The sequence below is a fragment of the Trichogramma pretiosum genome, unplaced genomic scaffold (genome assembly GCF_000599845.2).
Source record: "Trichogramma pretiosum strain Unisexual culture from Peru unplaced genomic scaffold, Tpre_2.0 scaffold14, whole genome shotgun sequence".
Lineage (NCBI taxonomy): Eukaryota > Metazoa > Arthropoda > Insecta > Hymenoptera > Trichogrammatidae > Trichogramma > Trichogramma pretiosum.
In genome coordinates this window covers 2,375,082-2,388,028 of record NW_019641706.1, presented here as the reverse complement: position 1 = coordinate 2,388,028, position 12,947 = coordinate 2,375,082, and the positions used below count along the sequence as shown (strand labels likewise).

At 41.2% G+C, this 12,947-nt stretch overlaps 1 protein-coding gene across 7 annotated transcripts in view; it reads left to right on the top strand.

The window, feature by feature from the left end:
* Positions 1 to 10,846, top strand: part of LOC106656846 (muscle calcium channel subunit alpha-1) — a 36,271-nt gene extending 25,425 nt beyond the window's left edge. For 2 of the 7 annotated variants that reach the window (XM_023462958.1, XM_023462955.1), the window contains exons 17-25: positions 1,597 to 1,649; positions 1,723 to 1,869; positions 1,944 to 3,714; positions 4,937 to 5,055; positions 5,153 to 5,281; positions 7,395 to 7,852; positions 8,227 to 8,925; positions 9,692 to 9,816; positions 9,909 to 10,846. In XM_023462958.1, the coding sequence (XP_023318726.1) occupies positions 1,597 to 1,649; positions 1,723 to 1,869; positions 1,944 to 3,714; positions 4,937 to 5,055; positions 5,153 to 5,281; positions 7,395 to 7,852; positions 8,227 to 8,925; positions 9,692 to 9,816; positions 9,909 to 10,469 (4,062 nt within the window). In that variant the 3' untranslated portion in view covers positions 10,470 to 10,846. Of the gene's footprint in view, positions 1 to 59; positions 168 to 1,596; positions 1,650 to 1,722; positions 1,870 to 1,943; positions 3,715 to 4,936; positions 5,056 to 5,152; positions 5,282 to 6,325; positions 6,370 to 7,394; positions 7,853 to 8,226; positions 8,926 to 9,691; positions 9,817 to 9,908 lie in introns of those variants that run through there. The other 5 variants (XM_023462957.1, XM_023462959.1, XM_023462960.1 and 2 more) reach the window with 5 other exon arrangements.
* Positions 10,847 to 12,947: the final 2,101 nt, after the last annotated feature.

The window sequence follows — 12,947 nt, the reverse complement described above, 5'->3', positions numbered from 1 at the left end:
AAAAAAATCCAATCGTTCCTGCCGCACACCCACATGCAAAAACGCAAAAAAAAAAATAGTACGTAGTGAAATGCGTGATCGTTGCCATAAAAACTATCGGCAACATAATGTTGGTCACCTATCTCCTACAGTTCATGTTTGCCGTTATAGGCGTGCAACTTTTCAAGGTAAAAATTGAGAACTTGTCCTTTTTTCTCTCTGTATATTTCTCTTTTGTTGTTAGTTGAGATTATTGATATCTATTATTATACTTTTTCTATTTGTTTGTACATCTCTTCTATCTCTCTTGACTTGAAAAATGAAAAAAAAATTTCTTTACTGTATCTTACGATCGTTGTATTCGCTGGACTTTGTTATCATTATATCTCGATACATAAATTTTCATTTTGGTAGTTAAAAAAAATTTGACGTTTCGCAGTGTTACTTTGTTGTTTGCGATTGCTTGCACTCAGGAAATCTGTCGTAGCCTGTATACGATAATTTTAGAAAAATAAATCGATAGATAAAAATTTATTTGCTCCGTCCGCGCGAGCCTCGACCACGTTAGACTTCGTATACATAAAAAAAAAGCTTATAAATTTTGCCTAACTGCTTTGACAATGGCTACAAATCTATTTACCTGTATATAAGACGCTTAGTTGCTTAGTAGCTTCGTATACAGTTTGTCATAATATTGAATGCCTATCCTGCCGCTTGCCCCCGTAGAAGAATTTATCTTTCCTCTTTTTGTTTTTAATGAATTGGATGTTTACGAGGCAGGTTTATATAAAACCCGAAGAAATAATGAAGAACGCCATTATGTTGTTTTTTATTTGCGCTGCATTATGTGCTTATATACCAATCCTTCGTAGATTATTGACGCTTGGTTGAACTTTACTGTATATTTATCCACATTATTTGTCATGGCTTCTTACCCGTTTCGAGAACAGAAGAAAAATTTATTAATAAAAATAAAATAAACCATAGTAGTCCTTTGAAAAGATAAAAACAGCACTCGCACAACTAATAATAAATCGCACAGAATATATATCATTTACCATTTTGAAACGCACCTGAAATATAACGCATAGGCAAATAAATATATTTTATTAAAAAAACGATATATTATTTGATATTGAAATTTTCCGTGGATACGACAAAATATTTTTTTGAATTTCGTTTACACTTTTATTTCACAGTTTCACGATATAAAGCTTATATTATAAACCGCTTATTAACTTTAATCCACAGCTTATTTGATGCTTCTCTGCTTTCCAACCCTGCGCGCATCTCCTTCACTTCTTCTTCTTTTTTTTATTTCATTTTTTCTTCAAATTTTCATCTCAGCGTTTTTTTTGTACTCGAACGATCGTGTTTATTACAAGCTTTTCCCGTTTTTATTTCTGTTTCCTTGTAATTTTTATTTTTTCTTTTTTCTCCAATCATCGTGCTCTCTCCGCAATTCGGTGTACTACTCTGTTTCTCTATATACATGTTTACTATCTTGGTTTTTTTTCTTTACTTTTTTTTTGAAGTATATAAATTTACGAACGTGCAGAGCCCGTGAATAACGCGTAATTTTGTTATTTTCATCGTTCACGCGCCTGCGTAAAACAGGGCAAATTCTTCATGTGCAACGACAGATCGAAGACTACGGCGGAGGAGTGCCAGTGAGTTGAACGTTTATTTTTTTTGCTTCTTAACGTTAAATCATCTCTTTTCATCTTATCTTGAATTTCGCAGGGGTACTTACATTCACTACGAGGATGGTAATATCAACCGGCCGGTAACGGAGGAACGTAGATGGGAGAGAAACACGTTCCACTTCGACGACGTGGGTAAAGCCATGTTGACTCTGTTCACCGTGTCGACTTTCGAGGGTTGGCCCGGGTACGTAAAATGGTGGATAATTTATTTATAAAAAATAATCCATAATCACAGCTGAGCCTTTGATCGGTCGCCAGATTGCTGTACGTATCGATCGACTCGAACGAGGAGGACTACGGGCCGATCTACAACTTCCGGCCGATCGTCGCCGCCTACTACATCGTCTACATCATCATCATCGCCTTCTTCATGGTGAACATCTTCGTGGGTTTCGTCATCGTCACGTTCCAGAACGAGGGCGAGCAGGAGTACAAGAACTGCGAGCTGGACAAGAATCAGCGCAACTGCATCGAGTTCGCGCTCAAGGCCAAGCCCGTGCGACGCTACATACCCAAGCATCGCATCCAGTACCAGGTCTGGTGGTTCGTCACCTCTCAGCCCTTCGAGTACATCATCTTCGTCCTCATCATGGCGAACACGGTGACGCTGGCGATGAAGTTTTACCAGCAGCCGAAGCACTACACCGAGCTGCTCGACGGCATGAACATGGTATTCACCACCGTCTTCGCCATGGAGTTCATCATGAAGTTGGCCGCGTTCAAATTCAAGAATTACTTCGGCGACGCCTGGAACGTGTTCGACTTCATCATCGTGCTGGGCAGCTTCATCGACATCGTCAGCTCCGAGGTGACCTCGGGGCCCAGCGTCGGCTTCTCCATCAACTTCTTCCGACTGTTTCGCGTCATGCGTCTCGTGAAACTTCTCAGTCGTGGCGAGGGCATACGCACGCTCCTCTGGACCTTCATCAAGTCGTTCCAGGCCCTGCCCTATGTGGCCCTGCTCATCGTCATGCTGTTCTTCATCTACGCCGTGATCGGCATGCAGATGTTCGGCAAGATCGTCATCGACGACGACACGCCCATCCATCGAAACAATCACTTCCAGAATTTCCCCCAGTCGGTTCTGGTGCTGTTCAGATCGGCCACGGGCGAGGCCTGGCAGGAGATCATGATGGCCTGCTCGTACAGCGAGAAGGTGCGCTGCGTCGTGGTGCCCGGAGAGTCGCCCGACGAGGTCGCCGACAGCTGCGGCTCCGATCTCGCCTTCCCCTACTTCATCTCGTTCTACGTGCTCTGCTCGTTCCTCATCATCAATCTGTTCGTCGCCGTGATCATGGACAATTTCGACTATCTGACGCGCGACTGGTCCATTCTGGGGCCCCATCATCTGGACGAGTTCGTGAGGCTCTGGTCCGAGTACGATCCGGACGCCAAGGGCCGCATCAAGCATCTCGACGTCGTCACCCTGCTGCGCAAGATATCGCCCCCGCTGGGTTTCGGCAAGCTCTGCCCCCACCGAGTGGCCTGCAAGAGGCTGGTCTCGATGAACATGCCGCTCAACGCCGACGGCACCGTGCTCTTCAACGCCACCCTCTTCGCCGTGGTCAGGACGTCGCTGAAGATCAAGACCGAGGGCAACATCGACGACTGCAACGCCGAGCTGCGCTCGGTCATCAAGAAGATCTGGAAGCGAACGTCGCCCCTGCTGCTGGATCAGTGCGTGCCGCCTCCGGGCAAACCGGACGAGGTCACCGTCGGCAAGTTCTACGCCACCTTCCTCATCCAGGACTACTTCAGGCGCTTCAAGAAGCGCAAGGAGCTGGAGGCCAGGCTCATGGGCGACGATCACTCCAACGCGGTGACTCTGCAGGCCGGACTGAGGACCCTGCACGACGCCGGGCCCGAGCTCAAGCGAGCCATATCGGGCAATCTCGAGGAGCTGCTGGACGACCCGGAGCCGATGCACAGGCGGCCCAATCACACCCTCTTCGGCATGTGGTCGAGCATAAGGAAGACGAGTTTCAACAGGCCCAAGTCCTTTAAAGTACCCACCACAGCGGGTGTCAAGGTAACCGAGTTTATGAGCATACTTTTACCTTCGCTTTTATTCTATATTCCATGAGTTAGGCCCCCTCTTTAAGACCGATTTTCCATTGATTTGCGTCACTTGTTGCTCTTTTTTTTCGTTTAGCACGTATCCCCGGTAGAAATTCTCAACGTTACTACCGATGAAATATCCGCTTCAAAACAATCCGACAGTAAATTAGTAATTGTATAAGTTGAATAACTTATACAATTATTTTGACTTTGCCACTTGCAGATTAGCTGAAATAATGGTACTCGCCATCTAGCGGTGAATTTTTAGGTTCTTGAAATTCAATACCACTGTTGGCGATAATTCGATTCGTTTTTAAGCGCAAGAGGTAACGATAATGTTATTAAACTCAAAATAATAAACTCAATTCGATGGGCGTCTTAAATTTCAAATGTAGAAAATTAATATTGAAGAAGTGTTTACAGTTTAAATGATAATTTTCACGAATTTCAGAATATTTTTAAATAATTGTATAAAAAAATCGCCCTGAAAACAAAGCAATTAAGTGAATTTCAAGTGATTTGAAAATAACAATAGTTTCAAAACATTCGGACCCGTCTCAATCACCTCAAATACGATAATACAACTTTAATCCTCTACCACTAGATGTCGTTATCTGGAAACCTGTAAGTGGTAAAATGAAAACAATTGTATAAGTCAAAGCATAACAAGCAGCATGCAATAAAATATGCCTCAATGAGCTTTAATATTCCTTTTATGTTCAAGTAACTGAACCCTGAACAGAACTTTTTCGTTATACAAAAACTGGCCATCAAAATTTTTAAGAATTTCCACCAGGGACATCTAGTTTTTTTTCGATTTGAGTGCACCTTATCTTTTTGTTACTTTTAAAAACCGACAGCACAGCAATCGTAACAAAGAGACAATTCTCTTGTAAATCTCCCGAGACATATACACGCTATAATGCGGAGAAACCATTTCCGTGCACGCAAAACCCTCTTCTACGATGCACATTTCTCTATCATATTATTTTGGCTTCTCTTATATTATTATTCTATGCTTAATGAATATTCTGATTTTGCAGTTATGTAAGCGCGCGGCCCCCGCAAGCTCTGCGATCTGTATTCTTTATATGGCATAAGTTTTACATTTCTTATCGTATAGAAGCCATAATAAATGAACCTATTCCACCCCCGAAATCCCTCTGAGTGTGTGTTCTTTTTTTGTGCCAAAGGTTTCGCCCAGTAATTCCATAGATTTCCAGTCGTATGATTCGTTCCAGAGAGGAGGACCGGATGGACAGAATCAGATGATGAACGCGCGAGCTCACCAAGTCGTGCCGAACGTCGCTGGGTATTATATCGCATTGAGGCTACAATGCCAATCTTTATTATATATTTTTTTAAATCTAAAATGAAAAATAACAAATGTTTCTCGGTAATTTTCACAGCAGTTTGAGCGATAACGCGTCGATCGGTCCCATGCCGGGTTTGGATCCTCGCATGATCGGCGAACAGAAAGAGCACATACCCATGCAGATGATGCTAGCCACTCCAAATCCACTGAGCAGGATGATCAAGTGAGTAATCATTAGCATTGTTGATAATCATTTTTAACGAACGATAATATTTTCAGCAAGTGATAAATATATTCTTTTAACGCGAACGATTTTGTTACGGGTATATTTTTTATGTTTTCTATGATATAAAACAAGGTCACGGCTGAAAACTAATTCGGTTAATCGATTGACGAATAATCAATTCTCTTTTTCTTCTCGGCAAAAAATGAAAATAAAAACGTCGAAATGAAAACAAAATTGCGAATGTAATTTATGTCCCTCTCGGTGTGTAGTGCATGAGACAATAACGTGGCCGAGTATCTTGACTGATTTTTTTTTATAAACTTCTACATGGTGTACAAAAGAATTTTGATATTATAATATACAAAACATTTTTTTCGAGCTTTATTATAATATAATTTATGCTTCTTTCATTATTTTTTCTCTCTGCGAAAATCGGGTCGCGAAATATCATTTTAATATTATGAGTTTAAAAAAGCATTTTTTATTTTTCCAGTTATGTATAAAAAAAGGCTACACATACGACTCTCTCTGTCTCTCTCTTACTCTCTGTGTGTCACACTGTTTATCTGTGTCTTTCACTTTATTACCAACCGGCAGAGCTGCTCGGGGATTTAAAAAATTATTGCCATGTACTTGATATTTATCTTTTTTAATCGTTTTACATATTCGTTATTTGAGTACCCTGTGTACATATGAATCGAGCCGTATATTCGGTATTTTTTATTATGACCCGGCACGGTTGTTCGATGTTTTTCATATTTTGATTTTCCTTCAAATTGATATTATTATTTGCCAATTTATTATACGTTCGTAATTTTTTGATATACATATCGATGTTTTTTCCTTAAACGTTTAAAAGTAGAACATCACGTATTGGTGTCAAAATATTTTTGTACTTACCTCTTTTTATAAATATAATATACCGTTTAACCATGTCGATATTACTTTTGAAATATATCATCTTTTATCCTTGCTATATTTAAAAAAAAATCAAAAAATTACAAATTGGGGAAATAGAATAAGCGAAATCCCTCGTTTCAGTGGGCCAGTTATGGGTAACTATCTCCATCCAAGTAAAGATTACGGTAAGACATGGATCAGCAATGTCAGGACGATTCCATACAATAGTTTACTTTTTTCTTTTACTTCCGAGCGTTTTCGCAGTTCAATTAATCATACGAAATAACTAATCAACGATTTTCCAGTTTGATTAGTCTAATCGTAGAGCCTAATTGAAGCTTTTCACCAAAGCATGAGTATTTTATTTTTTGCCCCCCTTTATTCTTCCTTTTTTAGAGTATTTATAGATAATCCTTTCAACGATAGCAAAAAAGTCCAAAAGTTGTTGTTGCTGTACTACGTCCCTGATTGCACGCATGAAGCATGAAGCATGAAAATAAAGATCACTCTATATTATTATACGTGTGTATACATCGTTACATCGAGCCCAATATATATCTTATGCGTCGTCTCGTTGTCAATGCCTATATCGTTTCAAAGGAGCTGACACCACGTCCTGATGTCGACCCCTGTATTTTATATATACGCTTCGACAACCCGATAACCTTTTGTTCACGAGACTTTATTTTCTTCACAGCCTTTTTTGATTCTTCGAGAAATACACACATATTTGTAAATACATGTGTCGATATATATGTCATATTATCTCTACGATTCCATGCGAGAAGTAAAAGAAGGCTTTGAACCGTATAAATAGCTCTTCGGAAGCTCCATTCTCACAGGAAATGTGATCTTTTGGGATCATACATACAAAAGCGATAGCCTTAGGATATTCTATAATTTTTTTTTACATACAAGCCATTAAATTACATGTATTATTTATATTCTCAGCCTTTTCTCTTCGTCAATCATCTTTGATAGTAGTTTTATATTATTATACACACAAACACACGTTTTCGACATAGATACATAGAGCCGCAGTAAAAATAAGAAACAATCGCGATCGTAGTTACGTAGCCAAGAATTGAGTATTATATCTTCGGCACCGATTGAGATATTACATTATCCGAGAGTAAAGAAATTATTTCATCTGTTTCTCTTTTTTTTTTATTATCCTTTCTACGCTGCATTGTGCGTACCGCTTGCACAGCAACAGCCATCTTCAAAACGGAGTCCAGTGCCAGGTGACTGGGGCTCCCCTCGGTGCCGCCGCCGCCGCCTCGGCAAGTCATCAGCAGCAGCAGCAGCACCAGGCCGCAGCGGCTTCTGCAGCTTCGGCTGCAGCCGCGGTCAATGCCCATCCAGCAGTAGGTCCGTCCGGGCCGCCGTTGCCGCCGCCCAGGTCGCCGATGGCCTCGCTGAGGCAGCAGGTTCACCACCTGCATCGCAATCCGCTGAGATCGTCGGCCGAGACGTCGCTCAGCGCCGCCGCTGGAGCTGGGGCAGAGGCAGCATCCGGCTCGTCCGCGCTACCGATGTGCATGATAGTGCGCGACCAGCATCCGCACGACGGGCCGCCCTGCCCGCGCTGTCACATCGCCGCGCAACAACGATCCGCGCAACGCAATGTCAGACGCGCGTCCAGCCGCTATCGCTACGACGGACCTGGTACGAGCCGGTGGCTTCAGCGCCGATGATATTTCGCCTCCACTCACCATCTCTCTATCAAATAGATAATAGCGAATGAAAATTAATCAACCAGTGAATTCAATAACTTGGTCGTTTTGCACTTTGTGATTTACTTTTCATTCGATTGGTAGATAGATACACACGATATCGAATTCGGGTTGCTTTTCTTCATTATTACGAATATCTCATATCTCATCGCATCGCAATTATCATCGCCCCCATTTTCACCATCTTCATCATCATCATCACCTTCATCTCGCCCATTAGCTACTTTTTCATCAAAACTAACGAAATAAAAAATATCACCCCTCACTGCTGCCGCCAAACAATGCCACACATTGGATAAAATAAAGGAGACGCGCAAGAGGATTCGGAGCAAGACAAATCGGAGACGGCTGGAGTTAGTCAAGCCGACGACGACTACGACTACGACGAGAGCCAACTGAACGACGTCGATTACGACGACGTTGAGCTAGCTGAGCTCGACGACGACGACGACGAGGACGAGGAAGAAGAGGAAGAGGAGGAGGAAGAGGACGAGGACGAGACATCCCTCGAGAGCTCGACCACGACCTCCGGACAAAACAAGGACGACAGCGGCGGCTGGGTGCGGGCCGCCCCACCGACCTCCCGTCGTCCGATCTCGTCCTCTCTGCGCTCCCATTACCGAGTCAAACAGCATCGGCTGGTCGAACCGACCAACTCGTCGCCGAGCGTCTCTTACTACGACTCGTCCTCCGAAGCGAGCGGCGCCAAGAAAAGAACCACCGTGACGAGCGCCGAGGACGGAACCACCTCGACGCAGACCAGCATGAAGAAGAAGAAGAGGAGCATCTCGTCGTCGCTGCGCAGCCGCATCAGCGGCACCTTCCGCAGGCACAGCAGCAGCGGTGCTGCTGCTGCTGCTGGCTCGCGCTCGATCGCCAACGGCCTGAAAATGGCCCAGAACCAGGCGATCGCCGTGGCCGGCTACCTGGCCGACGTGAGCGCGTCCCAGTGGAAGGTCCACGAGACGCCGCCGCCGCCCCATCGCGCCTCCTATCACGGCCGAGGTGATGATTTTGACGTTGTCACGACAAGCCGATATTGTTCATTTTCGTTGTTTTTCAATTTAATTATAAAATCGAGAGATAAGCCGCAGATATTGTCGTCCTCCTGTTGAGTATATATTGCCTCAGCATGCCCGTTATTTCTGTACATATTTTATGTGCGTATAGATGTTTCATCTCGCTGTTCTTCAGTTGACACATACATTTCCGTTTCGCAGACGTATATAACATCAAAACATATTTGACACAGATTATAGTTTAGACATTTAGTCCATCATTATATGTCAAAATTCGAGTTAGCATACACAGAAAAGAAAGATAAAAAAATGATAAAAGACAAAAAATCGGTTGTCGATCGGTTGTCGCTCGAAGCACGCTTATATCATTCCGATCCAATGGCATATTTCAATTTGGCCATGTATTTCATCCTTCAGCAAAGTAACACACTCGAAGTAATGTAACGAGAGCTTTTTTCATGATTTCTGTTTCATCCCATTTCACCAGCACATTATAATGGGAAACCATATCCATATACTAACTTACCATTTTTGGTTGACATTTCTTTTGCTGTGAGTGTGCTATGCTTACGCCAAGCCACACACTAATTCATTTAACCCCCTTCCTGCCTTAAACGCACCTAAACGCTTTTCGAACTCGTATTATGGTAGTCTCTCAAAAGTGCACCTATACTCCCAAGCATTCAAACTCATACAATTGGCTATAACAAATGCAGTAGTTTTGATAATTATTATTCAATGAATGTGCATAGTCTCGGGTCACGACAGCAACGGAAGCGTGGGTAATCCTCGCCTCGCTCAGAGCCTGCCCGGCAGCCCAGGGGATCGCAAGCCCAACTTCGGCGCGATCGGCAGCGCCGAGAGCCTCGTCGGTCACGTAAGTATACTGAACATAACGATGAAAAAAAAAATAATAATAATAATAATAATAACACACGAATTTACCAAATTGGTTGATACCGCGCGCAGGTGCTGAAGGAAACGGGCCTCGAGGAGTACGCCGCCGATCAGGACTTCGTGCAGACGACGTCGCGCGAGATGCAGGAGGCCATGCACATGACTCCCGAGCAGTTCGAGCGCGCCGCCCGCCTCATTCTCGAGGAGCGCCATCGCATGGAGGTCGATCCGCGCCCCTATCCCCAGATGGAGGCCCAGGCGATAATTAGGCAGATGCAGATGCAGCAAGCGGCGGCGGCGGCGGCCAACAGCCACCTCAGCCCACCGAGGCCGGATCAGCTGTATCCGCCGCAGCCGCAGCAGCAGCAGCGAGCCTGGGGTAACAGCTACCAGCAGCAAAGGCCGGCCAGTGCCGGTAGTATGATGATGATGCAGCCGCCGCAGTTCCCGATGGCGGCGGATTATCAGCCGCTGCGCCAGGACGTGCATCATCCGTCGCAGCAGCAGCCCCAGTATCGACAGTTCCCTCAGCAGCAGCAATATTATCTTCAACAGCAGCAGCAGCAGCAGCAATATCATCTTCAACAGCAGCAGCAACATCCGCCACCCGCGCCGCCGTCGCCTTCGTCTTAAGATGCTCCGCGCGTCGTAATCATGAAAATAAATTAATGAATACATGAATAATGTCCCCCCGCATTGGTGCTACACCCACCCCATCAAACTGGACGTTCAAAATAATCTATAAACACATTGAATTCATCCACATTTAATATTAACAATGACAATTTTATATTATAATTCGTATCGATATTATTATTAATGATAACGTTGTGGAATTTTCGCGAGGATTACGGAATCGAGGGACGAGAGAGCCGAGATCGAGGATTATTACCTATGATATACCCGTGTTTTTTGAGACGAGATATCTGTCACTGGATGACAGCTCCACGCGCTTGTTTCTCTATGCTATATATTGTATACGACGTTTATCCAAAGTTGATGTTTTTATATATAATATATTACATATTGAGTTTAATTTTTATTAACATTATCCCTTCGATCTTATTTTTCTTTCGTTGGCATTTATATACAAGAGTTTTTAGTTTTGTGTTTCTTCTTATTTTGGTAAAAAGTAAAGAGTTTAAATTATATACACATAGATTATATTTATATGAGAGAAAAAACACGCAGATCGTGTATAAATGGGATAAGAAATAATTACGTGTGATAAAAAATTCAAATTATTCTAATTAATCAAAGACATTTTTAACTACGAGCATAAGCTATGATATAATAACTACATTAAAAAATTACAAATACGTATGTACAAATAAGTAACGTTTTTATATAAAAAGAAAAATTACTCGTGTTGCTCATCGCTGATCGGGTGGCTCAAGTTCTCTTTTTTCTTTTTTTTTTAATAATAATAATTAAAAATCTATTTATAAGTAAAAAGTTTATCCTACTAACACGTAGATTGATAAGCATTAAAACTAGAAAATATATCTAGTCGATAGGAAGTGATACGAGAACTTAAACTATTTAATATCCCATCTCAGCTCTCCCCTCGTCTCGCTAAAAATAATACTTATACATAATGTAAATAAGTTTAAGAGGATTACGTCATTGTTTCTTTTTTCTTTTTTTTTCATACTATTTCAAGTTTATAGCTGGAGAAAATCAAGTGCCTAAATATAAGTATTCTTAAATGGAAATCTCATTTGGACCAGCTAATATTTCATCGTCAGACTTCGGAGATTTCATTTTTTGAAGTTACATCTAGCATAAATGAGATTATTATGATATACAGTATATAAGGGAAAAGAAAATTTTGTTAAAAAGGAGGAGGAAATCTAATTTTTTGATAGTTACGCAGGGGGGGACTGTTTTATAATTTTTATTACCTATACCTTTGTACCTGTTTGTATTGTTACAATGGAACTTACGCACATGCGAATCATATGAAACACAAATTTACAAATTCACAACAACAACAGCAACAAAAAAGAGGAAAAATGGATTTTCAATGCATATTTTCAAGGTTTATTTCACAATAAGTGCCCTTATCGTAAAATAAAAATAAAAATTGCTCAAGGTCAATATCAACGCGAAAAATTCCTTTTTTACGTACAAAAGTTTTAATTACAAACGCGTAATAAAAAGTTAGTTACCATAACGCACGTGCCAACCTCGAGAGTAAAGTTTTTCTTTTTTAAAAAATGCCAATAACGTTGTACATTGTTTTGACAAATTTTTATACACGAAGGTTTAATAAATTACACAGAAAAAACAATATTAGCTTTGTATGAATGAAGTACATAAACCGCAAATTCTAAATGTTGAACGACAAAGTAATAACGACCACGTGTTTCCTCCTCCTTTTGTTTTATTTTACGGAATATAAGATGTTTGAAATATTTTACAAAAAAGTTTTATCCTGTTGTTCAGAGAGAAAGATCTTCTATATACAGGCGAGATCGCGAAAGAAAAAAAATAACGGCGGGCCAAGCTACTGAGACATAATAGTTAATGATTATTAATATTTTCCAATAAAAGGTTTGAAGGTATACATAAGTAATAAAAATGAAAAAAATGTTTTCGTCAAATAGTTAAAGAAAAAATAATAATAATAATCGTAACGTATAAAATACCAAACGATTGTAAGTTATTATAATAAAGAAAATAATCAATAAGCCAGCAATTGTAGAATTAATAAATGATGTTATGAAGTTGATATGAGAAAAAGCGAGCGGTAAAATACTTCCTATTAAATAAACGAAGCTTGGTCCTTTGTCAAAACCACTTTGAGACGCACTTTTATTGAAAACAAAAAAATCATCATCGTCCACTGAATCTAAAAAGTCATGTCTAACGTAAAAATTCCTCAATCCTTTGATAATCTGAACGAATGTTGAAAGAGTTGTCGTCCGTCTGAAAAATTGTCAGCGAGAGTTGATGAGTTACCCGTGTTTACTTTTTCCTTGACTCTTCGACACAGAACGTGGAAGCGTGGGAAAAACAATTTTTTATAATCGAAGTTGTGCCAAATGAAACAAATATCACACAAGTTTATTTAATGTTTGTAAAATGTTTTAAAGATTTATACATCAT